Source organism: Podarcis muralis, chromosome 2 (assembly GCF_964188315.1).
Source record: "Podarcis muralis chromosome 2, rPodMur119.hap1.1, whole genome shotgun sequence".
Lineage (NCBI taxonomy): Eukaryota > Metazoa > Chordata > Lepidosauria > Squamata > Lacertidae > Podarcis > Podarcis muralis.
The window spans coordinates 3,583,271-3,608,215 of record NC_135656.1 but is presented as its reverse complement, the minus strand read 5'-3'; the positions used below and the strand labels follow the sequence as shown (position 1 = coordinate 3,608,215).

Below are 24,945 nucleotides of genomic sequence, written 5' to 3'. Positions count from 1 at the left end.
TTTGCTTTTTTCCAAACAGGGCTAGGCGCCAGGATCTGTAAAGTCAACCTAAGAACGTGTTTTCAGTGGCAGGACTCCCCTCCTCAAAGATGTGAATAATAAACAAGGAGAAGGCCTCTGTATCTGCAAAGAGTGAATCTTCCTCACCATTAAGTAACAACAGCCTGCTACTTATGAAATTGGATTACAGATAAGGAACTAAGAAGCAAGCCTAAGGACCACTTCATCGAGCTGTTTCTTGATAACCATCATCTTACAGCTCTCCCAAGCTGACAACCTGTATCAAATATGCAAACTAGGATGGCCAGTGGCTAATACTCAAGATCCAAAAGCCAATCAGAAAAGAGGGCACCACATCAACCCAGGATAAAACACTTGTAAACATCAAACAACTCAACTCTCCAGGCTTTTAAAACAAATTTGTAATGGTGCAAGCTGGGAGGCGAGGATATTTCATTATTCTTAATTAAAACAAATTTAAAATCATTTTGATAAAAGACAAAGACATACAGCAAAAAGAAAAAAAGATCAGTCCATCAAAACACTCAAGTGACTGGCTGTTTTAACAATCAGATCCAACTCACCATCAAGGCACGTCTCAACAAGATATAATAATGGCCAAAGGCACTGTTGCCTAGACTGCTCCAACACGACTTTGTAGGCCCAACATTGCACCTGGGCAAGGAACCTAGGGTGCTCCCACATCAGCAGAAAGGCAAATGTCAATGTGGAATCACAGGCAAAGGGCACAGAACATTGAAGGACACCAAAAACAGAAGCCCAAGGTAATGAAGAGTCCTGGAAAAGAAGAGCACCCATGCAACACATGTTCTCAGATTTCCAGGAACCCTATGTCTGGGAACAAACGAAGGACAAACACCCCGCCAAGCGATATCTTAGAGGAGAGAGAGAATTACAAGCCAAACATTCACCCCAGAATCACTGTTTCTTATGGAAACCACATCGCATTTGAAATGCCTCTGATGCAAGCAGCCTGCTGTAAGCCAGGAATAAGACTAGAAAGGTTTCAAATAATATACCAATGAATTGTTACTGTTGTTGTTGTTATTATTATTATTATTATTCAGAATTGAATAATATCCTGCTCTGAAGAAGCAGTCATCAATTTTCTATAAATAAACAAATTGTCTCTTAAAACCACTCACAGATCAATAATGCATTGAGGGTATTTTAAGGTAAGTGGAATAATCATGCACACTGAATGAAGACTTTGAACATATTTCATTATTTTTACCACAGCTATATTAGTACTAGAGACACTGGGAAAATTCTCCCTAGCCAGGTTACAAATCACCCTTCAGGGCCTCAGAAAAGCCACCTCAAATGAGACACAAGCTTTACAAACGGCAAAATTCTTAATGTGTGCAGATAAAAATCCAAGCCAGAGAAGAATCCCCAGCTTAGCACCCACCCAACTTTGCTGACCTCTGCAAGAGCCACCCCCCCCCTTTCTGTACAAGCTGTGCTTGGCACACTTTCCCTTCCCATCTCTTTACATTAAGTAAAGGACAACAGGAGGAGGAACATGGTAAGAAGAAAATGAGGTTCCCTGCTTCCATCACCCTGGCTCTGGCCCCTGAGACACCATGTAACTGCATGCCAGAGACAAGAAGGTATGCAACCCTCAGGAGAACCTTATCTCTCGTGATCTCTAGCGTTCCACAGCATTACTGCTTACTGCATCCAAGATCAGGGCAAGAAAGAGAGAAGAAGCGGGCAAGAAATATCCTTCCTTCCATTTTGCCATTTGTCTCCACTACTGCCACTTAAAAGGTTTAAAAAGAGGGGAGGGGGAGTGTGTTTAGGCAGCTGGAAGATGGCAGTGGATGGCTTTTCACTAACAGTGCAGAAGATGTCAGATAATCTGCAAACATCAGATGTTTTAATTTGTAGGCCTTTGGCCCATTCTAGATCAACTACTGAACAAGTCAAACTCTGGCACAGCAAAAGAGGGGGAGCATGGGATCAGGATGGTCATCAAACAATTTGGAACTAACGGAACCAAGCAAAGTTGTCATCACTGAGTTGTCACCACTGAATCTCAGGAGAGAGAGGGCAGGAGAGAGAGGGCAGTAGCAAGAATCTTACATAATATTTGTGAGGTAGAGCTCTCCAGGGCTTGTTCCCCAATCTTTGGAAGTGGTGCAACATAGACATCAACCTCCTCAGATAATGCTGCAGAAATGAAAAAAGAAGGGGAGAGAGTAAAAATTAAAACCCCAATTTAAAATATTCTGTTTATCTTTGGACAGGAAACAATGGGCAGCACTGGAGGACAGTGTAAAACTGTTTTGTAACATGTATATCTCCAGAGAAGGATTTCACGGAATGATGTATTCAAAATGATATATTTTGAGACAATTGTTGAAAATCATCACGTTGAGATGTCAATGCCCACACTACATTTCAACAGATACAGATTGCAAGTCTCACTCACTCTCACACATATAAACAGGTCAACTTGTACAATAGTTCTTTTTCTTTAAAAATAAATAAATCACACACTAAAAGTAGCCACTTGCCAAATTAGATAAGTATGTATTTAATTGGCCTGCTGTTCTATCTAAGGCAGCTAACAAAAAACAGCTTAAAATGCCTGTCATAATAATTTTTAAAAATCAGCAACATAACACTTAATACAAATTTTATACAACGCCTTCAGCTTGAATGGATAATAAAACTGTTTTAGCTTGCTGCTGGGGGAAAAAGAACATCTCTAGCAATGGAATTTCATAGCCTGGGCATCACCACTGAGAAGGCCCTGTCTCATGTCACAACACATCTGACATCAACAAGTGGGCAGGTTCAAATGGGAAAGGGTCAAAACAAATGGCAAGGGCTCTGGAAACTAAGTCCAGTGAGGAACAGTTGAAAGAGATGGGTATGTTATAAATGGAAAACAGAATATTAAGGGGAGGTATAACAGCTGCATACAAATCTCTGAAAGGTTGCCATGCAGGAGATGTTGCTGATTTCTACTCTGCTATTCCAAAGGGCAGGACTAGAACCAACTGGTGGAAATTACAGGGAAGAGAATTTCAGCTAAACACAAGGGGAACCTAATGGTTAGAACTGTCTGCTAGTCAGAGGCACCAGGTTGCCCCCAAGACTTGGAGGGGCCATCGCGTGTCATGTGTGTGTGACATCATGTGAGCAGCATGCAAGCAGCGTCGTGTTGTCTGGAGAAGGTTGACCGCTCTGAAGGAGTGAGCAGCTGAAGCTCCAACACGCATGACGTCGCACACACATGACGCACCCTGGGCCCCCTTAACATTGAAGGGGGCCCACCACTTTCCAACAAAGATTGACGGGGCCAGAGACAGGCCGGCCCCCTAGAGCTGAAACACCTGCTGACATAGTAGATGATGGGAAGTCCTCCAGAAGTATTAAAAAAAACTCTCTGTCAGCAATGTTCTAGTTACATCCCCAGTGAGCAAGGGTTTAGACTACATGATCTCTAATATCTCTTCACATTTTATCATACTATGAAATACTTTGGTCCCAGATCAAGTCCCCACCCAACACTTGTAACATAAACAAAATTAAGGCATTAGCAAGGCTGCGCTGGCATCCCTCCACTCTCCTATTCCTAAACACACAAAGTTGAACCCAAGCCACTCTGGAATTTGCTTTATGCTTGGTGGTCTTCGTTGATTAGTGTGTCTATACATAATGTGCAGCGTATTGTTTTTTTAGATTTACTTTCTAAAATGTCATTTCCCCCTCCCTGTAATAAAAAAAATAGCTGGAACATACATATGAAAGCAGTATTATTTAAAACCATGGGAGATTTTTTTAAAAAAATACCTTAAAATGGCAAGGTTTCTTTAAGGGCATGGTGGCACACGTTACAAGTTTTAAAAACCATTTTAAAATGGCAATTTTTATTTTAAAGGGCAATAATATGGGGGGAGAATTCCCCTACCAAGTTGTATTATTGGAAAACACTCCATTCCCAAAGATTCAGGAAAAAGTACTCTTTAAAATGACACCCTACAAGCTACAGTCTCAACCAACATAGACCCAAATGTAAACATAAGCATTCCACCATACAGTACTGGACTAGGGAGGAAGCTAATGTGCAAGTTAAACCCAGGAGGTAGGCAAGTGGGGCTAAATGGTCAGAAGGACACCACAGTGAGAACATCTCTGAGTGTAGAAGTAAAGCTATTTTATTCATTTCATAAAATTTATATATCACTTGACTGCAAAAAAACCAAAAAAACCTCAAAGCGGTACCGTTAGTGAGCCCCCTCTCTAATCTTCAATTACCAGCTATGAAATGAATCACTGACATAGTACGAATTCCTTCCTCCATTCTAAATTCACCGCACCTTTCTCAATCTCGAACAGCCTTAATGCAAGGACTTCATTTCCCTATGGTAACACCACACCAACACACACCCAGGCTGCACTTTCACATATATATGCTCATCTCCAACTTGGCTGTAAGAATTGGGGCCACGTTGCCTCTTTGAGATTTGCAATGAACTGCACTGCCGTAACTGAACAGGAACCCAAATGCAGCACAGGTCTGTATCTACAAAAGGTTGAAGAGGAGAGACCCAAAACTCTGGAAATGGTTGGGAGAGACTTGGGAAAGAGTGCTTAATGGGATGTGGGGGTGGTTCTTCATTATGCATCTTTCATTAGAGATGAAGGTCTTTTTTACTGTTGTTAAAAAAGTAGTAATGCATTAAAAAAAAACCCCAGCATACAAAACCTCTATTAAGATAATAAGCAAGGGAAGGACAGCAAGCCACCAGGAAGGGACCATCTGTTAAACCCCAAATCTTTTGGGTTTCAGAGAGAGGAAAATACTGGTCACTTAACATAATAAAGAGATTTAATGGCAGGGAGAGGAAAAGTAAGTGGACATTTACATCTTCTCCCCTACCTAACTTTTTATTTCTAAAACACAAATAAAAAGAGAACACTCACAGTAACCGTAGCTCAGACATAAACAATGGGCACACTGTGCTCACAAGAGATGCTTGCAGATCAGAATTAATCATTAGTCTCCTATACTGCAGGCCAGCTCAGTTCCAGAGTGGAGACAGAGTGGAGAAAGAAAGTTGCAGTTAAGTAATCGAGACAGTGTCTGCTGTGAATTCTGAAAAAATTAATGTACCATTGAGGGATGCTATCTCTTCTCCATGTGATTTGAAAAACAAAACAAAGCTATTCCATATTGGATGAAAATCTTCACTTGATTTTGTAACGCCAATTATCCTCAGCTGAGTGGATCAGTTTCGCAGCTATAGCCATATCCCAACGCAAATTCTAGTCTAAATCCAGTACAGCTGTCCATCAAGGTGCCACAGATAGCCTCACAACAACAACAAAGTGGGTCCTGAGATTTTATGTCTAAATTCAATTCCTCAGACTGGTTAACAAAAGAAGCTGTGGGACAAAATTAATAGATTCCTTAACCATTTTTCTGATGCCATGCACAATTTCACCAGGGTCCTAAATCTCCATCACACTTGAAGAGCATTTTCTTTAACATAAAGTGAGATTGAATAGAAACAAAAAATGGGGGGTGGTGGTTTTAATTTGTGCTGCTGAGCACCTTCAAGGTCTTGTCCAGTGTTTCCCAAAGTGGGCAATACTGTCCAGGGGGGCGCTGGAACGATCCAGGGGGGCAATACGGTGGTACATCGAGTTACAAACGCCTCAGGTTACAAACTCCGCTAACCTGGAAGAGTTCCCTCAAGTTGAGAACTTTGCCCCAGGATGAGAACGGAAATCATGTGCCGGCGGTGCAACGGCAGCAAAAGGCCCCATTAGCAAAAGCACGCCTTTAGTTAAGAACAGTTTCAGGTTAAGAACAGACCTCAGGAACGAATTAAGTTCGTAACTAGAGGTGCCACTGTAGTAGCCTTGGGTGCAGTTGGGGGCAATGAATAAAAATAAGGGGGCAGTGGAAGCATAAAGAAAGAAGAGAAGAGAATTAAAACAACAACAACAACAACAACAACAGTTCGCACATGTTTCATCTGTTGTATAATGACACTTACCACCAGGTTGGGCACCATTGCAGGACAGTGACACCACCTCCCCTGTATCCGGTGGTCGTGCTGGAGGCAAGGGGTTTTTCCAGGGTTGGGTGAACCCTTTCCAGGGGGAAGCTGAGTAATTTTCCCCCCCTGAAAAGGGGGTAGTAGGCCAAATAAGTTTGGGAACCTCTACTCTTGTCCAACACTTTTTGATCAATGATTTGTAATATAAGGTATACAATTTCTGGATATTTTTAGGGATCTGCCCCCTCTTCCACCTAACAAAAATCCTTCTTACAAATTGATATTGTAGTGGGTCTTGAAGTTTATTGCTGTTCCCACATTCTAACAACTGGCTCTTTCTGAAGCACCATCAGAAGCCTGCCTGGAGGCAACAACCTGGATTGCTGCTTCTACGGTGCAATCCTGGGGGAAGACAAGGACCAAGATAAAATGTTTAAGACCTTTTAGATTCCAGTCAGCATAATCAATTAACTTGGCAGAAATAGGCTGTGGCTCTTTTTCATATGTCATTAGTCCAAACCACTCAGCTTCGTACACTATAATACCCTGTGAAGTGACAGGGAGCTGTGTTCTCACTGGAGCCCAGCTGTCAATTAATGAGGAAGACCAGTTCCTGGCTAGACTGAACCATTTGACCTGAAGTTAAGACCACTAAACTGATGCTGCCCTAGTAGGCAAAGCTGTTTCAACATTTCTGAGTGTGGTATGAATTCAGGTACAAGAGAACAGAGCTAAAGTTGCAAGTGACTCTGACGAGACTTGCCCCTCCTTGTTCCTACCCATCACACAGCTACCTCATTAACCAGTGAGGAGTGGAAGCACAGGGTCCTCAGATATATTTCTGCTTTTGGGAGGAAACAGGAAATTGGTGGTTGGAGCAATACACTGAGGGTGGTGAGAAGGACACGGGGTTTAAACTGGTCTCAGGCTACGTCAATGGAACTTACTACTGGATAAACATGCATAGGTTTACCAAGCACTGGGTCTAGATCAGTGGTGGTGAACCTGTGATCCCCCAGTAGTTGTTGATGGACTCCAACTCCCATCAACCTCAGCCAGCATGGCCAATGGTCAGGAATGATGGGAGCTAGAGTCCAACCATTTCTGGAGGGCAGTCAGTTCACCACTCCTTGTTTAGAGGGTCAATTCCTATCTGTTCCAAGCATGGAGAAGCATGGGCGTGGGTTAGAGATATGAATTATTTGGTAGAAGAGCAAATCAGAACAAGGCCAAATGGGAATAAAGACCGGAGTTTGTTTGTTTGTTTGTTTGTTTGTTTGTTTGTTTGTTTGTTTGTTTGTTTGTTTTGCTCAGCCAATCAGGTGAGCACCTCTTACCAAGTTTCAATAGGCCCCACAATGGAAGGAGAGATCTCCTAAAATCTGTTTTTTGGCTCTGTCATTCCAGCAGGTGAAACAGAGAGAAAGAGAAGCAGAGAGACCACAGGTGTCTTTCAAAAGCAGGTCCTTAATAAGAAGATTCATTCCTAAAGAACAGAAATATTTAAAGGCCTATTGCATTTCAGCAAGCATCAACCTCAGGGTCAAGTGAAATCGGGTGTCTAACTCTTTTAAGTAAATGCTGGAGGGGTGCCAGTGTAGTACAATGGTTAGGTTGACAGGGCTGTGAAGCAGGAAACAAGGAAAAAACAGTAAGCTGCCTTGCAGTAGATAAGATAACAAAATATTGGGATAAGTTATCCAAAAGGTTTTCAATACTCAAAAGAATGTGGGGAGCATGCAGCCCTCTGGATGATGGTAGACCAACCCCACATCAACCCATATTACTGGCCATGCTGTCTGGGGCTGACAGGGCTTGGTAGTCCCAACAACATCTAGGGAGCCACACCTTCCCCATCCCTGCTCTAAAGCACCAAGTACAAATACAAGTTTTAGGCTCTTTCTTCAGATTCCTTTCTCTAGATCTAGGAGGTTGTTTTTCCAAGCCCAACTTTTGAAGAATTGTGGAGAAATTCTCTCTTTGAAAGAAAAAGCACATCAGCATTTTAGTCAGCAGTTATCTCACTTTAATTTGCCGCCAATGAATAATATTATCATAACACACTGAGCTTTTAGTTGCTGGGTTTTTTATGGAATAAATACTGTTCTTTTGGTACCAGCTGGAGGTTCAACTCCTTTACTGTGCTGCCCCTAACCCCATGCTTCTGTCTTATCAGCCAATTTAGTGACACTCACAAAGAAGGTGCAACTATAGATGCAGTTATCTGTACTCCTCTGCAAAGCTGAGAAAATATTTATTTTCCACTCAAATCAAAGAGCTCAAGGCAAGTCATAATCAAGGCTTTCTTTGAGCCAAGGCTCGACTGGCGTTAACACTGGAACTGATTTTCAGTGCTGGCTCAGCTCTGGAGCAAGAGCGAAGTGATGGAGAACAGAATAGCCTCTGAGCATCTTGAAATTTCATTGAACTTCTCCTCAGTACCAAGTAACCACTAGAGCTCATCCACCTCAACAACAGCAACTGGGGCAAAGTTTTCCCACCTTCCCATTGTATTTATTTATTACACTGGCAATTTACAAAATAAAAACATTATATATAAAAACAGCATTAAAAATAAAATTTTACTTAAAAGGTGTAAAAACTGAAACTGCAACCAGTGTCAGTTAAAAGCAGAGCACCCATATTCTAAGGCCCATTTAAAAATAGACAGGGAGAGAGCCATGCAAAACATCACAAGCAAGAGATTTCTAGAAGGCTGGAGCCACCACAGAACCAACACCATTACTTGCCCAGCTCTTGTAAGATCATTGAGTAGGCCTATATAACCAAACCATGGCCAAATGCATGCAATTCATAGGGCTTTCAGCAACTCCCTTAGCTAAGAGGTAGTGTGGAAACTCAGGTATGCTGTGTGTTGGTTTTAGAATCACAGAGGAAAGTTCGGGTTTCAAATCCCTGCTGGGTCATGAAGCTCACTAGTGGCCTTGGGTAAGCCATTATCTCTTAACCTAGCCTATCTAACGAAACTGACAGCAGCATTGGATTAAAAGAGATAGGTGTGTATTGCAACCAGTGCTTTAAGTTAGTGCTCAAGTAGACAGAGACCTCTTTAATGCAGGAGCCAATCAACTGACTGAAGGGGATTCGGTGGGGTTGTATTAAGTAGGACAGGATTTGTTAAAGAGGATGAGGTGTTAGAAAGGGTGTGCTTCTGAGTTAACCTGGGAGAACTGCCGAAAACCTTGGAGAGATGCTGCCACTCAGATTAGTAGGCAATACGGGGCTAGAATCATAGAATTTTAGAGTGGAAGGTATCCCCAATGGTGATCTAAGTCCAACCTTCTGAAATGCAGGAATCACAGGTGGACAGTAGCTTGATGAGCTGCTTCCTCGACAAAACATCATGTGCCCAAACTAACCTGAGCCCTTTAGAAAAGGCTGGGCTACTGAACATACTCTTATAAACTAACCCACAATGAAGCTGCAATGGCATCACATTGATCTGTCCTGATCTGGCAACCCCATAATCATATAATTTTGGCTCTTTTTTTTTTAAGGGAGAACTCTTTCTAGGTCACAACAATAACAACAACAACAACAACAACAACAACAACAACAACAACAACAACAACAACAACAGAGCTATGCTCTGACTCCTCAGACTTTTATCGGACAGGGCTGTGGGCTCTTTACAGCAGTAATAGGAAGCAGCATTTATAGTACCAGCAGTTAAAAGCAAACCCACACAACATACTTTTACTGCACCAGCCTCCCATTATTTATGGCTCACAGTCCAGACGCAGATTAAAACTTCCTCCAGGGACGTGCCTGCATCATGCAATAAAGCAATTTCAACATTGTGGATTAATAGGCAATTCATCTCTCAGCAGCTGAGTCACTGGGCAGGGCTCGAGGATGCAGTCAGAGAGCTGGTGCTGGCCCTTGGGAGCAAAGTGATTAATCAGAGGTTGGAGAGACAGAGAACCTGGCTCAGCCCTACTGTGAGGGCTGATTAAAGGGCCAATGGCTAGAGACAAAGCCCATTACCAGAAGAGCCAGAGAGTCCAATCCACTCGCTATTTGGGAAAGGGGGAGAGGGTTCAGGTGGAGTTATAAAGCCCCTGGAAAGAACAGAGAACCTCTGAAGAACGCAGCACACAGACAGAAATGCCACTTAAGGAGAAGGCAACTCTTGCCAATCTGTTTTCCATAAACATGTACACTAACAAAGGATGCCCCCAAAGGAGATACATGTTACCAAAATGTCCATCTCAAGAAAGAAAATGGCTTTGGCTGGGCAGCTGCCTTGGCTTTTTCCAGCAGCTCCATTCAGGTATGGGTAGCGGTACTAATAGGGCAGGGGTCTGCAACCTTTAAGACAAAAAGAGCCACTTGGACCCGTTTCCGAAGAAAAAACAACAACTGGGAGCCGCAAAACCATTGCGACATTTAAAACAAATATATCTCCGGAGCCGCGATCTGACAGCGGGCGGGAAGGTGACGTCGGGCCGGTGCATGACTAACGCACGCACCGCCCCCATGCGACGTCACAGCCAGTACAGCGCCCGCCACAGTGGGGAGTGTAGGGGTGCACAATGCGCCTCCTCCCCTCGCTAGTATCCGCCCCGGAGCCGCGGCAAAGATGTAAAAGAGCCACATGCGGCTCCGGAGCCGCGGGTTGCAGACCCCTGTAATAGGGCCATCTCCTGCTTCCAAACAACCCTGCAATCTCTATCCACCACCCAGCACCATTCACTCTATCCACACATCTCTCCAAGCTGTTTTTCAGGTTGCTGACCCTTTTAGGGCAGCAGCTTCCCTATGCAGTACATCATGTGTCTCTTGAAGGTTGATGTGGCTCTACTCAGCAGGGCTAAAAAGCTGTTACAGGATTCTGTACAAATAAAAAGGGTGGGAGAGAGAAATGGATCTTCCCTCCTCCTCCTCCTCTTCTCTCAAAATCCTGTTACCCACAAATGGATAAAGTATAAGGCACAGAAGACCTGCTCCAGGAGACCACAGCAGTGCTGGGGAATGGTGCTTCCAGACCATTCTGGAAGTGAGAATGGGGGCAAGCCCCAATTCAAAGGTAATGGCACAATATTCTGTCCACAAAAGCCTTCCATAGATATACCGACAGTCACCCAACAGGACACGTGACCTACCCCAGAGCACTTGCAGTATTTGCATGGAACAAGGGAGAACTTTCCATCTACTCCTCACCCAACTGTAGCTCCCACCCATCAAGGTTGTGGCTGCAACTGCTGCTTCATAGCTGCAGGAAAAGTTCGCTGGGGATCTCTCACACCCCCCATTCTCCACTGCTCTATGTGTGTGCTCTCCCAGCACTTTAGAGAGGAAGCACACAGTAAATTAATTAAAGTGGAAAGGGAGGAAAATGTGTAGGAGTCAGCAGTGTGTCATTTGGGGGGGGGGGATATGGAGGGAACAATCCAAAAGAGGTGCCTCTGACACCCCTCCCATAACCACAAGCCCCTCTGCTCACATTCTGTTGCAACAGCACTCTGGAACGGGGCGGCAAAGAGAACTGCATTTTCTGATTTGCAGAGGTTGCTTGCAAAATAATGATTTGACAGCAAATGTAAGTCTGAATCTCCAGGAATAAGACTCTGCAAGAACAGCACATTCCAAACATTTCCCCATCTGGAAATCCCACATGTATAAGACCAGATTGTGTTCAGCAGGAGTAGAGAATCTCAGGCGCAGGGGCCGAAGGCAGCCCTTTAACACTCTCTGCCCAGCCCTCGGGACTCTCCTAGGCCAAAGCCACCCCACCGCCACACCCCCTGCCAGTTTTGCTCTCTGCTTTTTTGAGTGGTTTTGCCTGGCTACAATGTGTTTTCAAACTGTGATCATGCTTTTTGCATGTCTGGGTGGAAGATGGGAGAGATGTAAGTGGGTGTGGGCATGTAGAAACCTCTTGATTTTTGTGCAGCTGAATTATAGCCTACTGTAAGGTAAGAGTCATGTTCATTGCTCCACCCACTTGTGCCTCTGGCCACACACATATTTTTTTTCTCTCACCACATCCACCTCTGGCTTGCTGGCCCCAGAAGATTGCCTGTAGCAGAATGCAGTCTTCAAGCTGAAAATGGGTTTCCCACCCATGGGTCTACTAACACAGCAACAGCTTCCAGGAGACATGAAACATTATTTCTTTCTGCAAGCTAAGAAAGGGAAGGAGCTCGGAGGCTTGTAAAAATGATGCAGAATGCCATCAATGTTTTACACCCCGTAGGACCCTCTCCAGTTATCTACCCTCCCCCCCCCCTTTCTACAATCAAGCAGAAGAACTCCTGCTGCTGAAAGGTACAATGGGATAAACTAAAATTGCCAGTGAAATACCCACCAAAAATGTTAAATATAGGCCTGCTATAACTCTCATTTCAAATAAAGCAGATTTTTCTCCCCTGCTCAACATCTGGCAGGAAAATTGACTTAGCAGCTGGGTGAAATGAGACTATATGGCTCAAGCTGGGATAGCATGTGCACCAGAATGGGGCATTAGTTGGATACAATCCCACAGAACCAAGTGTGCAAGTGTGGATTCACCAAAATTAACGGGCATGATTAATTTAGGTCATAGAATCATAGAATAGAATCATAGAATCATAGAGTTGGAAGAGACCACAAGGGCCATCGAGTCCAACCCCCTGCCAAGCAGGTCCATAAGATTCAAATGTGTCCAAGGGTAGGGTACAACCATGGGTGTAGCCATGGGGGGCAAACCCCCCCCCCCCCGATCAAGTAAAACAATAGAAATAATCAACTAACTGACCAATCACGTCGGTTCTGCCCCCCCCCCAAACAGAAATCCTGGCTAAGCCCGTGTGTACAACCCAAAATGTTCCAATCCACCTGCTACTCTGTGGGGCTTCTAACTCCAGGGAACAGTGATTAGAAGATGAAAAACCAGGTTTTAATATGTTGCTTTCTGAAAATTGTATTGGAAAGGCAACCCAGTTAAAAAAAAACCTCACCCAAGATCCCCCCAACAACTCTTAATTGCCCCCTCACACCAACACACTTCCAAAATATACAGCTGAGTTTTCAGGCCCTGCACCATCAATTCTTGTAGTGCAATTTGCATACAAATATAGACATGTGAGATTCTTCAGTAAATTAAAAGATTGCAATCCTACATCAAGAAACCATCAGTGATCTTAATTCTGCATTCGACAGCTCTGACTCTCCAGATACAATGCAAAACAAAGGAGTCCCAAGAGGAAGAAGAAGAAGAAGAGCTTGGATTTGATATCCCGCCTTTCACTCCCCTTCAGGAGTCTCAAAGCAGCTAACAATCTCCTTTCCCTTCCTCCCCCACAACAAACACTCTGTGAGGTGAGTGGGGCTGAGAGACTTCAGAGAAGTGTGACTAGCACAAGGTCACCCAGCAGCTGCATGTGGAGGAGCGGAGACGCAAACCCGGTTCCCCAGATTATGTGACTACCGCTCTTAACCACTACACCACACTGGCTACTCTAGGAGTAGGTGATGCTTATGATTTCAAGCTGCTAACCACCAAATCTCAAATTCCTTCACTGTGTTTGTGCTGTAATGACTCTTTGTATCAGGGGTGGAGAACTGGAGCTGGCCAGTGGGATGGATCCCTCGGTTCCCACACCCCTGGCAAGACACTTTGACAGGTGGGGGGGGGATCCCACCCACCCGTCAACAATCTGACACGGGGTCATTTTTTTCCATGCTAAAAAAGAAAAGCCAAGCCTAGCAACAGGGCCTGAAATTACTGCTGATCAGTTGATTAGCACTGATTTGAAACTCAGATTTGGGCTGGGATCAGCTGTACTACACAGAGTTCCCCAGGGGAAGTGAGCAGTACAGTCAATACCAGTAGGCTTGAAGTTACCACCTATCAGTTAATGGGCACAAACTTCAAGTCCTGCTTTCTGCAGCAGCTGGCGGTGCTATGGGGAACTCCCCAGCACAGTCAATCCCAGTGGGCTTGCTCACACCACCTATTAGCTGAACCAGTAGGAACATACTTTAAAGCTTTCAGCTGTACTTTAGCAGCTGGATGGACTGAGATATCATAGTGGCTAGAGCATAAGACTCCTCATCTCAGGGTCTTGGGTTCACGCCCCATGTCGGGCAAAAGATTCCTGCATTGTAGGGGAGGTTGGACTTGGTGACTCTCGTGGTTCCTTCCAACTCTACAATTCTATTATTATCTCCACTTGCCTCATATGACATCAGGTGTAGGGCAGGTGGGCATGGTATGGGGAAAACAGCCTCGTGGATCAAATTGGAACACTAATTAAGCCCATGCTCAGTTGATATCCCAGTGCAATGGTGATACAACACTGTTGTATGGGGAGTGAGAATGAAATGGTATGATCCTCAGAACAGAGGATGTGAATCTCCAAAGGAGGAATTCAGTGTCATACAATACCTATCATTCCATCAGGGCGAACATTTTGGTTTGCCAGACTCAACAATCTCATCTCTCCTCCCTCCGTGTGCTGCTCAAGGGACTCTTCCAATTCCCTTTCCAAGACAATTTTGAGGGCACAGGAGGAGAGGGAAAGTCTCACTGTGTAAGCCAAAGTCCTTGTGCAGAGCTTATGCTGTCAGGACTTATTAGCAGAATTCCACCCCTAGGCTCAAACTATGGAACACCAGCAAAGCTACCTCCCTGAACTGCTCAGTTCAAACTTAACAATCCTGGTCAAAGAAACGTGGCTTTGCTGAATCAGGAGCACACTGCATACTCCTCTTTCCCCTCTCTCGCCTTCCTTAATACCATATAATATGTCCCAAAAACTGTCTCAAAACCACTTTCTGTGATGTCCAACCATAGTTTAATAGGCTGGATCAAAGGGGCCACTCAGAACATACTCTCTTGGTTTGGACATCTCAGGAAACTGTGGCTTAAGATACCATGTAGAATGGAAATAAGGTGCACAAGAGTGAAAAGGAAGAGCACATGGACACAGACTCTCACATCTGAACTGACACATTCACCAACTCAATCAACACATCAGCTCCAAAAGCGAGCTGCCCATCCTAGCTGCTTCAAAAGAAGACAGCACTGATAAGAAAGTACCTCACTCCTAAAATGTTAAGGAGTCTGAGGACTACAACTCTGGGTAGGAAGTGGTACTGACCAATCACAAGTTAGAGAGAAGCTCATAAGCATCTCACATAGCCTGAGTTTTTGTTTTTTGTTTTCCCTAAATCAACACTGCTCTTTTCTTCCTTTAAAAGGTTACAGATACAGGGAGGAATGTGCAACGGAAATGTCTTTGTAATGTATCCCAAAAAGAACACTGTGCTCTACTCCCTCCATCCCCAAGAGAAAATGAATCCTGATAAAAATCATCTCCTTCGCATGCATGCAGGCATATTCTTTCTTTCTTTCTTTCTTTCTCTTACCCACACTCACACACATGCCTTCAAACCTTCTTCCATCAAGGTTTATGTCTGCTGAAAGAGTGGAGTGAAGTCTGTAGCTCAAGGATGCTACCAGAGGCCAGTTAAAGTCTTTAAAGCATACACTTTTGTGGCTTTCTTCTAAAGTTACATACGTTTACATAAAAAATAAGTATGTGAAAAGGAATTTGCTCTCCTAGTTCATTAATACTCATGTGAGCCAGAAATGGAGACCTAAACAGGGACCTAAAACAGACAGTGACTTGTTCAAACTGCAATCCTATACACACCAGGGGATAAGACCCATTGAACTCAGTGTGGTTCAGCTTAGCCATGCACAGGATTGCTCTGTCAGTGCTGATTCTGGTAACTGTAAGATTTCAACAGTGATATCTCACAGGAATGAACAGAGGGTGATGTGAATTGCACTCAGCAGGCATTAGGGTGGGGTTTGGGAAGAAGAACTGAAACAAACAAAATCATAGCCCCAAGAATTCATACAGATATTTCACGGTGGGGCTACAAACAAGCTATTACATCCATGGTTCATATGCAAACCCTGATACCACTGTTATTTCTTCTTCTTCAGGGGTTGTCTGCTTACTTCTGAAGGTCAAGTTATAACTCTGCCTGAGGAGAAGAAAGGTTACCATTCTTGATATATCGTAGTAACTCAGCAGTTGTACCAGTTTGTGGGCACATTCCCTTGCAGGAGTTACTATCAGCAATGTGATGACCTCACTGCTATCACACAGTTTATCATCAATGCCCAAGATGATTCCTCAATTTTCTCCTTCAGAGTAAGTGGGAAAGTCTTTTTAAAAAGTCAGATAGTCAGGAAGAGGATTAAGGAGACTGATGAGCTTATCATGAACAAGTTTAAAATACAACTTGACAGGGCATAAGAAGCCCTTTGAACAAGCTCTTCAGTGGAACAGAGGAAGGCATTTTAAGGACCAAGAGCCCAAAGATAAAGTTTGAAAGGTACAAATTAGAAACCAAGGCATCGTTTCTTCCAAATGAGAGGACAGGAAGTAAAGGGCAGGAATAGATTCCACATCATTTCGGCTCTTAGATCAAGATTCGCTATTCTGAAAAACAACAAGTCTCTTTTAGCTGATTAATATTCTACAGCCTTTTAAATGTGTCTGTGGGAAGTGGGGATTATTGTTTTGCTGCTTTGTTTTACTTATTTACTTGTTTTTATCCTGTATTTTATTCTGTGAGCCATCCTCAGATCTTATGATGAAGGGTGGCTTACAACACATAAATCTTAATAATTACGGTATAAATAAAATAAACAACCACCTGACTTTTAGAAGACATCTGAAGGCAACCCTGTATCGGGGAAATTTTTAATGTGGCTGGGGAAACCCAGCCAGATGGGCAGGGTATAAACAATAAAATTATTATCATCATCATCATTATTATTATCATCATCATCACTATTATTTTAACAACAACAACAACAGTTTTTAAAAACTTAGGGGCCATCTGCACTATACCTTTAGCTGCATCTTGCCATTTTAAACAATCATAGCTTCCTCAAAGATTTCTGGGAACTGTTGCTTGCTAAGGGTAATGAAAGATACTAATTTAAATATATAATGCAGATGGGGCCTTACTGTGATAATGCAAGTAATTACCTTCTTTTTGTCTTCCAGGAACAGGATGTCAACCAGCATGGTTGCAATGAACATGTAACAGAGATCAATGGAAGGGCCACAGCCAGTGTTAGAAACTGAGATATGAAAGCAAGGAGCTAAATGGCACCTTAAACCTAGGTTATGGGCTCTGCTATGGAGTATCTAGGTGTGCTTTTTTTATAACAAGAATACAAAGCTGAAAATGAATGAACTGCAGCTAAAATCTTATGTTCATTTTTCACATGGTCTAGTCCTCATCTGAAGACTGCAGAAAACAAAGCCACACTTCACCTATCCTGCCCCCCTAATATTCTTATGAGGGTCCCTTCTCCAGTCTTCAGAGAGTGGCTGGAAGTGGGGTGGCAGGAAAAGGTCCTCCTTCCTGCTGGAAGCAGCAGTGGCAATTTTAATCTGAAATCTTAGACTCAGTACTGCGCCCAGAAACTTCTCACGTTAATGAAATTCCCTGTTGCAGAACGTGCCCAGAACAATGGGAGTTTCGAACGCTGGACACAGCTCACTGACAGACCACATGCTTTGCATGAAAAAGGCCCCAGTCTCAATCCATGGGATCTTCAGGTATGGCTAGGAAATAGAAAGCCCTGGAGAGCCACTGCCAGTCACTTGACCTTGCTGAGCTAGACAGGCCAATGGCCTGACTTGGATAAGAGTTAAACATTAGCAAGTGTCAAAGAAGGGTGAGCCAACGTTCCAAGTTAACTCTTTGTCAGCAAACACACAAGTTTCACAGACTTGGCAGAGTGTCGGGCCTAATAAGCACAGCAACTCAACCCCCCTTAGGTCTTTCCCCATGAAACAGCTGCTGAGACTGAAAGTCCCCACCTTCCCACAGGTGTATAAGCCGCCTCTTCTCCAGGGCTTTTCCCAACCAATCGGGGACTGCGCCTGCATCTCCCTCTTGGTATCTCTTCTGGTCCTGGGAAACCATTGGGAAGGGAGCTTGTCTGAGCAGAAGGGAGAGACATCCCAGCTTCTTCACCAGCCTGACTTGTCTCTGCCTTTTGGCACCCCCCCCCCCACTTGCTTCAGTTTCTGATTCCGGACCTCTTTCTGCCACTGACTCTCTCAGCTCACTAAGCCCTTTTACCTCTTCATCTTCAGACACCTCTTCCTAGTCTTCTCCCTCTTCTCCCTGTGACCACTCATCATTGTCCCACCACCACTCCCCAGGCACTGAGTCTTCTTCCCTTGGTAGTTCCTCAGCTGGTTCCTCCCATCATTCCTCTGCGTCCAAACAATCCGTGACAGCAAGTGCATGTACAACAAAATAAGCAACACCCTCCTTTAAGCCACCTAGCAGAACGGAAGTTAACACTTGTTTAACATTCTTCATGCTGGTATCCTGTAAATCAAGTTGTTGGCCTTGTGACATTTAATCCTGTTGTTGAACATGAACCATTCCTCAATATAAACCCTACAAGGCTGCAACAGGGTCTAGTTCTGTACTGTGTGATGTAGCAAGGCAGGAAAACTGCAACATACCAAGTCAGACTATTGATCCGTCTAAGTACTGATGCCCTACACAGACTGGCTGGGGTTTCAGAGATACAAGAATTGAAGCTGGGACCTTCTGCTTGCAAAGCAGATGCTCTACCCCTTTCATACATATATGTGTGTGAAAACTGCAAAGACAATGTCCTGTCTTGACACGCTGGACTGGTGGGAAGAAGAAGAAGAAGAAGAAGAAGAAGAAGAAGAAGAAGAAGAAGAAGAAGAAGAGGATATAAATATACCATCAATATAAAAGGATGTGAAGTCTTAACTATGAATCTGTCCTACTAGTCTGGTTGGATGTCAAAAACATCTAAAAGAGCAAAAGCCCTATGCAAAAAGCTCCCAGAGGCCTCTCATATTCTCCTACATTTCACATTTTGTGGCAGCCCATCCCTTTACCCAGGCGCAGACAACGAGAGGATCATTCTTATGCAGCAGCTGAAGCAAGAATGAGGCATTTCAGATGCAAGGACTGGTGCCTGGGATAAAACCAAGGAACCAAAAGACTCAGTAAACAGACCCACAGTGTATAAAAGCCAAGTGTCACCCAAACTGCAAAAGTCCTGCAATAGAGAGGAAGGAGAAATTATTGTGTGTCCCAGGAGTTGCTACTCCAAGCCAAGGTTTGTTGTTACTGCTGGCGCAGATCATGTCCCATCAGCTACACAAATTGCATAATAAAACTAAGCAGGTCCATCCAGCCCAGTTCCACTTGTCCTGAGGAGGAACAGCTAACAGAATGACATTGCAAGGCAACAGCACTCAGCAGGTATGATTTCTTTTTTAATCTTAAAACTCCCTAAAAGGTAAAGGTAAAGGGACCCCTGACCATTAGGTCCAGTCGCCAACGACTCTGGGGTTGCGGCGCTCATTTCGCTTTATTGGCCGGGGGAGCCAGCGTACAGCTTCCAGGTCATGTGGCCAGCATGACTAAGCCACTTCTGGCGAACCAGAGCAGCGCACAGAAACACCATTTACCTTCCCACTGGAGCGGTACCTATTTATCTACTTACACTTTGACGTGCTTTCGAAATGCTAGGTTGGCAGGAGCAAGGACCGAGCAACAGGAGCTCACCCCGTCGCGGGGATTCAAACTGCCAACCTTCTGATCGGCAAACCCTAGGCTCTGTGGTTTAGACCACAGCGCCACCCGTGTCCCTAAAACTACCTACCTTGACTATAATGGACATTGACACAAATCAATTTACTATGAAGAATTGTACCACTTCTACGCATTGACGAAACATTGCTGGCCATGTACTCTGGAGCAAATTGCCACTTGGGCTGAACACTCTGCACAGCTTTGTTCAAGGCAAACAGATGTCTGCTCCTGCTTTGTACCAAATGCCACAGAGCCAACCTTGAAGGCAGGCCATGCTCATGTGCCTCGGTCTGAAGCAAGGGCATGTTGTTCTGGAAGACTAAGAGGTACATGTACTCTCTTGCACAAGGGCCTTTTGGAAAATTTCCACCACTACCCACATTTGCTTCCTAAGCAGCGGTGGGACTGTTCATTTTCACTCCTGTCATATATGCCATGATGCCCAAAGAGCGCCCTCACTTCACACCTTCTATTATCAAGAACAGCAACTATTTTGCTCCTTTGTGGAAACGCAAGCAGGTAATTCAAGTAGAAGATACTCCATCTACAGCCACCTAAATCAAATCAAATCAAATACCTTTATTGGCATCACAGTATAGAACTGATTTAAAATCACTGGGATAATTAAAAGGACAAGGGTGAAGCTGTCGAAGGTCATAAGGTCACACTGTGATCGTGTGCACTTATATATTCTGCTTCACCCTGTCTGTTCCCCAAAGGGATGGTTCGTTAAGAATCTTTTTGGGTAAAATTGTGCAGCCACCTATATCTAATGTTGCCAGTTTGATGTTATCAGGATGGATACTATAATTTCCTTTCTCCCTCTAACCTTATTACCAACCTGTGGGCCATGGCTATTCCTCTCCTACAAGCAAGAAATCCAAGTCAAGAGAGACAATTTGTGTATGATGACTCAGAGAAACCATGACCAAGGGATAGAGCCAACCACAAGTCTCCATCCAATTCTCCATCCACTGAAGCATAAAAGGCAGGACTTGTAAGCTAAAGCAGTTTCCCAGTTTTCTAAATCCACCAGTCACTTGGGCACATGTAGGCTATGCCAAAGCAACAACCACAAAGCAACTTCATGGTTCTTTAAAGTGCTTGTGACAGCACACCTATGTCCTTCAAAGCAAGGTGGAAAACTGCCTTTGGTTTCACATGGGTCATGGAGAATCATACCAAAGCCACACAAAGGCAGAGAGTTAGCTGCCACAGTGAGGAACAGAAACCAGCAAAATCCCCTTAATAGCTCTGCCACTGCAACCTCAACCTTGCCTCCTTTACCAGCAATGTGTGAAGTTATTCTTCAGGAATTTATTTAAAATGAACCAGCAGTATCTCTTGAAACTCAAATGAGCTCTGGAAGCAAAGCTGGAAGAAGCATTGAACATATTTAAACAACAACAGCAACAGTGACCAATAAGCCCCTAGCCAAGACATCTTGTGTGGTTTTCCTCTAAATAAATGCAACCTGCAAAAATCAAATAAATAAAACATGCTGGAAATTTTGCAAATTCTGGCCTTGCTAAATCTTCTACTCTGCCACCCAGGCGGGGGGAGAAGGGACTCTAGGACTCAGAACAACTCTCCCATTTACAAACTAAATAAACCCAGACACAGCCTTTTCAAAAACTCAGCTACTGTGCTCCAGCACCACTGGCTTTTGGCAGGAGCAAAGCAGGAAAGCAAGGAAGCAGTAGGCATTTCTGATGAATAAAGCTCTCACACAGTGGTGTCTTGCATCCAGAGCAGGAGGATGAAGGCGACCAACAAACAAGCACTCTCTCGCTTGCTGGGGAAAAAACAAACCAGGAAATGCCTCTAAGGCCTGTCACTTGCAGCTTCATTTCTGAGCACAGGGACAGCCAAACTCAATGGGACAGTCAAACTACCCCTGTTAACCAACTGCAGGGCAAGGAACCTCCTTCCTTTCCGGACACCCTTCCAAGGGCTAGATGTCGGTGGCAGGTGAGGGCATGGACAAATATGAGGAGAACCACAAATGCGACCTTCATCTTTGTACAGCAGGCTAGTTTCAACACATCTCCTATCTATCCTCCATCCAGGCAAGCAAGAAGCACTGCCAGAGTTCTAGGACACATTGCAGCCAGGGGGAAACACCCAAGGAGGCTGCAAAGCAGGCCTAGTGAGGTGTGTCACCTGAGGAAACGGTATACTCCTGGGGAGAGTCCCAAGGTAGAGAGGCCCAGACATCCAATTTTTTGCCCGAAGGCCTGAGTTGTTGTACCTGCTATATAAGAGTTTGCAGTTCAAAGCATCCCTTATAGCAGGAACATTTTAACTCACAATATCTAGGAAGTTCAACTCCAAGGATAAACCTGGAAGTGCAGATAGGAAGGCAGGAAGGGCTCTCCCATTCCAAGGCAATTGTGCAAATAGAAGAAGCTACTCAAAACTGGATCTGTTGATATCAGTACCACAAGTCCTCAACATCAGTAAATGACATACAGTAAAGTCAGTAGCCCCGACTCTTCCCCCCACCCGCCCACATGTCCCCAAAGAGCATACAGAACATTAGGCTTATACAGAGAACATCAGGCTTGCGGGTAATCTGCGATGGAAGTGGGAGACAGGGAAAACAGAGACGAGAGAGAGACAGAAAGAGAACACAATGTGGCAGTCATTCTGCTCTGCTGACCGTGACTGGCCATCCGTGCAAAATGTTTTTTTCCTACCAAAAGACTGGTCCTTGAGTCGGTTCCAAGCGTTCAGGTCTCTCCCTTTGGGCGGTGTAGGTCTAGGCTGCAGCACCCACTCCGCACGCGGGGAATTGGGAGGTTTTGCTTTGAAGGAGTCTTCTACTAAAGAAATAATAGGGTCACTTTTTCTTGTTGTGTTTTTCTTTCCTCCCCAACTCCCTTTACAAGCATCCCCCCCCCCTTCATTTAGAAAGCTTAGACTGGAATGTATATATATTCACAAATCTGCAATCTGTCAGGCATTCTGAGTGTGTTAAATATTGAAGTTATACAGAGAGTGCTATGAAAATCAGGCAGAAAGTGCACCAGGGTCAAATGATCTCTTAACAGGACAAGACTCCCTGTTTCCCATATTCCCTGTAAGCATTGGCTTGCACAACAGTTTTGCTTCCACAGCCACTTCCCGTTTGCTAAAGTGGTCCATTGATCTCAGCACCCTTCAGTTTTTATTTTACTGGTGATGTGAAGGCGTATTACAGGGGTGGGGAAGAAGAAGCAGCAGCTGTACTCTCATAACTTGCAAGTTTCACTAAGGTCAAGCTATTGTTTCCAGCTATCAGAGATCAAAACCATCAGGGATAAATAGACATTTCACTTATTTTGGAGATAAAAAATGTTAATGCGCCACATCAAATAGTATCTAGGGTAAACATATGCAAATGAGAATAAGATTCCTGTACATTTCCCAGATGTATAGTAGAAGAGCAAATTGTAGAAGGGACAGCTTTTCTCATCCCTGGAGAACAAACTGCACTTATTAAAAAAAACCCTGTTCTGTAAAACTATCAGAAATACAGGAACCCTGTCCTTCAAACCTCTGATAATCGTACACGTGAAAGGGCTTCAAGCTTGGCCTACCACCTCTCCTCAAATCTCACGGCCATCAGGGGAAGTTGTTTGCAGCCTCACCATCACCCCAAAGACAGTTCAGCAGCCCACAGGACACTCTTGATTGCCAAGCCAGAAATCTGAATCCACATCACATTCAGGACTAAAAGGCTATTTTAGCCCAGTGCTTTGAGTAATTAAGAGTTCTAGTCAAATTTAAAAACTATTTTTGAGTGGATTGGGGTGGAGAGGCAGTCAACTAAATGACCTCATACTGAAAATGCCTGGTCCTCAAATGTGTCAAGAGCTTCTCTAAAAAGGCACAGCAGGCATACTGACACAGCTCTCCTCAGTCTAGATTGTATCTGTCTTGACTAGGCCATCAGGAAACAAAGCAGTCCATTTTATTAGACAATTGTCAAGGAGGCCACTTAGATTTTCTACCCTCATGAGCCCATGTGGCTGTTACCTCTCTTAGGCTTGCTCTACACATGCAGGGGGTATATTCTGGTTTTACTCAGAATCAGTGCTTTATTTCTTGAGGAAAGGGTGCTGGTAGGCACTGCGCCTGCTGCTGCTGCTTGCCTGCTTACATCCCCACCCCCACCCATTCTGCATTATGTATAGAACGGCCCTGGTTTACCAGGACACAGATAACAGAATCATAGAATTGTAGAGCTGGAAGGACCCTGAGGTCATCTAATCCGACCCCCTGCAATGCAGAAATCTCAGCTAGATCATACATGACAGATGGCCACTTGCTGATCCATGTACTGTATTCACTTTGTCTCCAGTAACACTGGAAAGGATCAAAACTTGGCTCACTAGGGCAAAGTTTGAAAACCTGTGATCTAGTTGCTGGCTCCTGCTGCACTGAAGCTAGATTAGCCATAACTTAATCATCCCAAGCAGGTATTTCTCCAGCTTCTCTTTAAACTCTTCAATTGTTAAAGCTTTTAAAACCAACCTTGAGAACATGCTCCCCAGCATAATCTCATAGTCAGAAAGACTTTCCCTAATACTTAGCTTCAATCTTCCTTCCTGTAGCTTAAGCCCATTTGAAAACTACTATTTCTCCTCCTCAGGTCTGAACATGCCCATTGCCCCCCCCTTCCTCTTCATTCAAGGCTCTCACATTTCAACCTTTTTATTACCTTTGTTGCTTTCCTGTCACACCTCCTATCCAACAATCTATCTCTACAGTCTTTAAATGGACAAGGCCCAAAACTGAACAGAGGGAGGTATTCAGCTAAGATTTACTCAGACTAGACACACTGAAATGAATGAACTTGACTAAGTCAGGTCCATTAATTTCAATAGGTCTGCTGTGAGTAAAACATCCATTGAATACCACACCAGAGTTCTCCAGATGAAGCCTAACCAGGACCAAGCGGAATGACCAATTTACCTATCTATCTCGGGGAACTTCCTTCCCAAGATCAAGAAAAATAACTTTGACAATCACATCCACCGAGCCTCTCTCGCAAAGCAAAACCCAATGAGCCCCTTTTCAAATGTCGGTGAGCCTCTGGTTTGATTTAAACAGTAAAAAGAGTTGTAGAGGTGAGGTGTGCAGAGCCGCCTGCCGCCTAGCAATTTACCTCCCAAAATATATTTTTTTCCTATCCACTTCCAGTACAGTATTGGAGCCCACCTGGGTTTCTGGTCTGCTCTCCTGTCCTTAAACCGCTAAGCCTTAGCCCTGCATCCATAAG

At 44.1% G+C, this 24,945-nt stretch overlaps 1 protein-coding gene across 1 annotated transcript in view; it reads right to left on the bottom strand.

Moving 5' to 3' along the window:
- LRP1 (LDL receptor related protein 1) overlaps positions 1-24,945 on the bottom strand; it is a 298,357-nt gene that overhangs the window by 243,867 nt on the left and 29,545 nt on the right. The window contains exons 2-3 of the mRNA XM_077923771.1: positions 22,379-22,504; positions 2,110-2,196 (exon numbers count right to left, since the gene is read on the bottom strand). Coding sequence (XP_077779897.1) covers positions 2,110-2,196; positions 22,379-22,504 — 213 coding nt within the window. The remainder of the gene's footprint in view (positions 1-2,109; positions 2,197-22,378; positions 22,505-24,945) is intronic.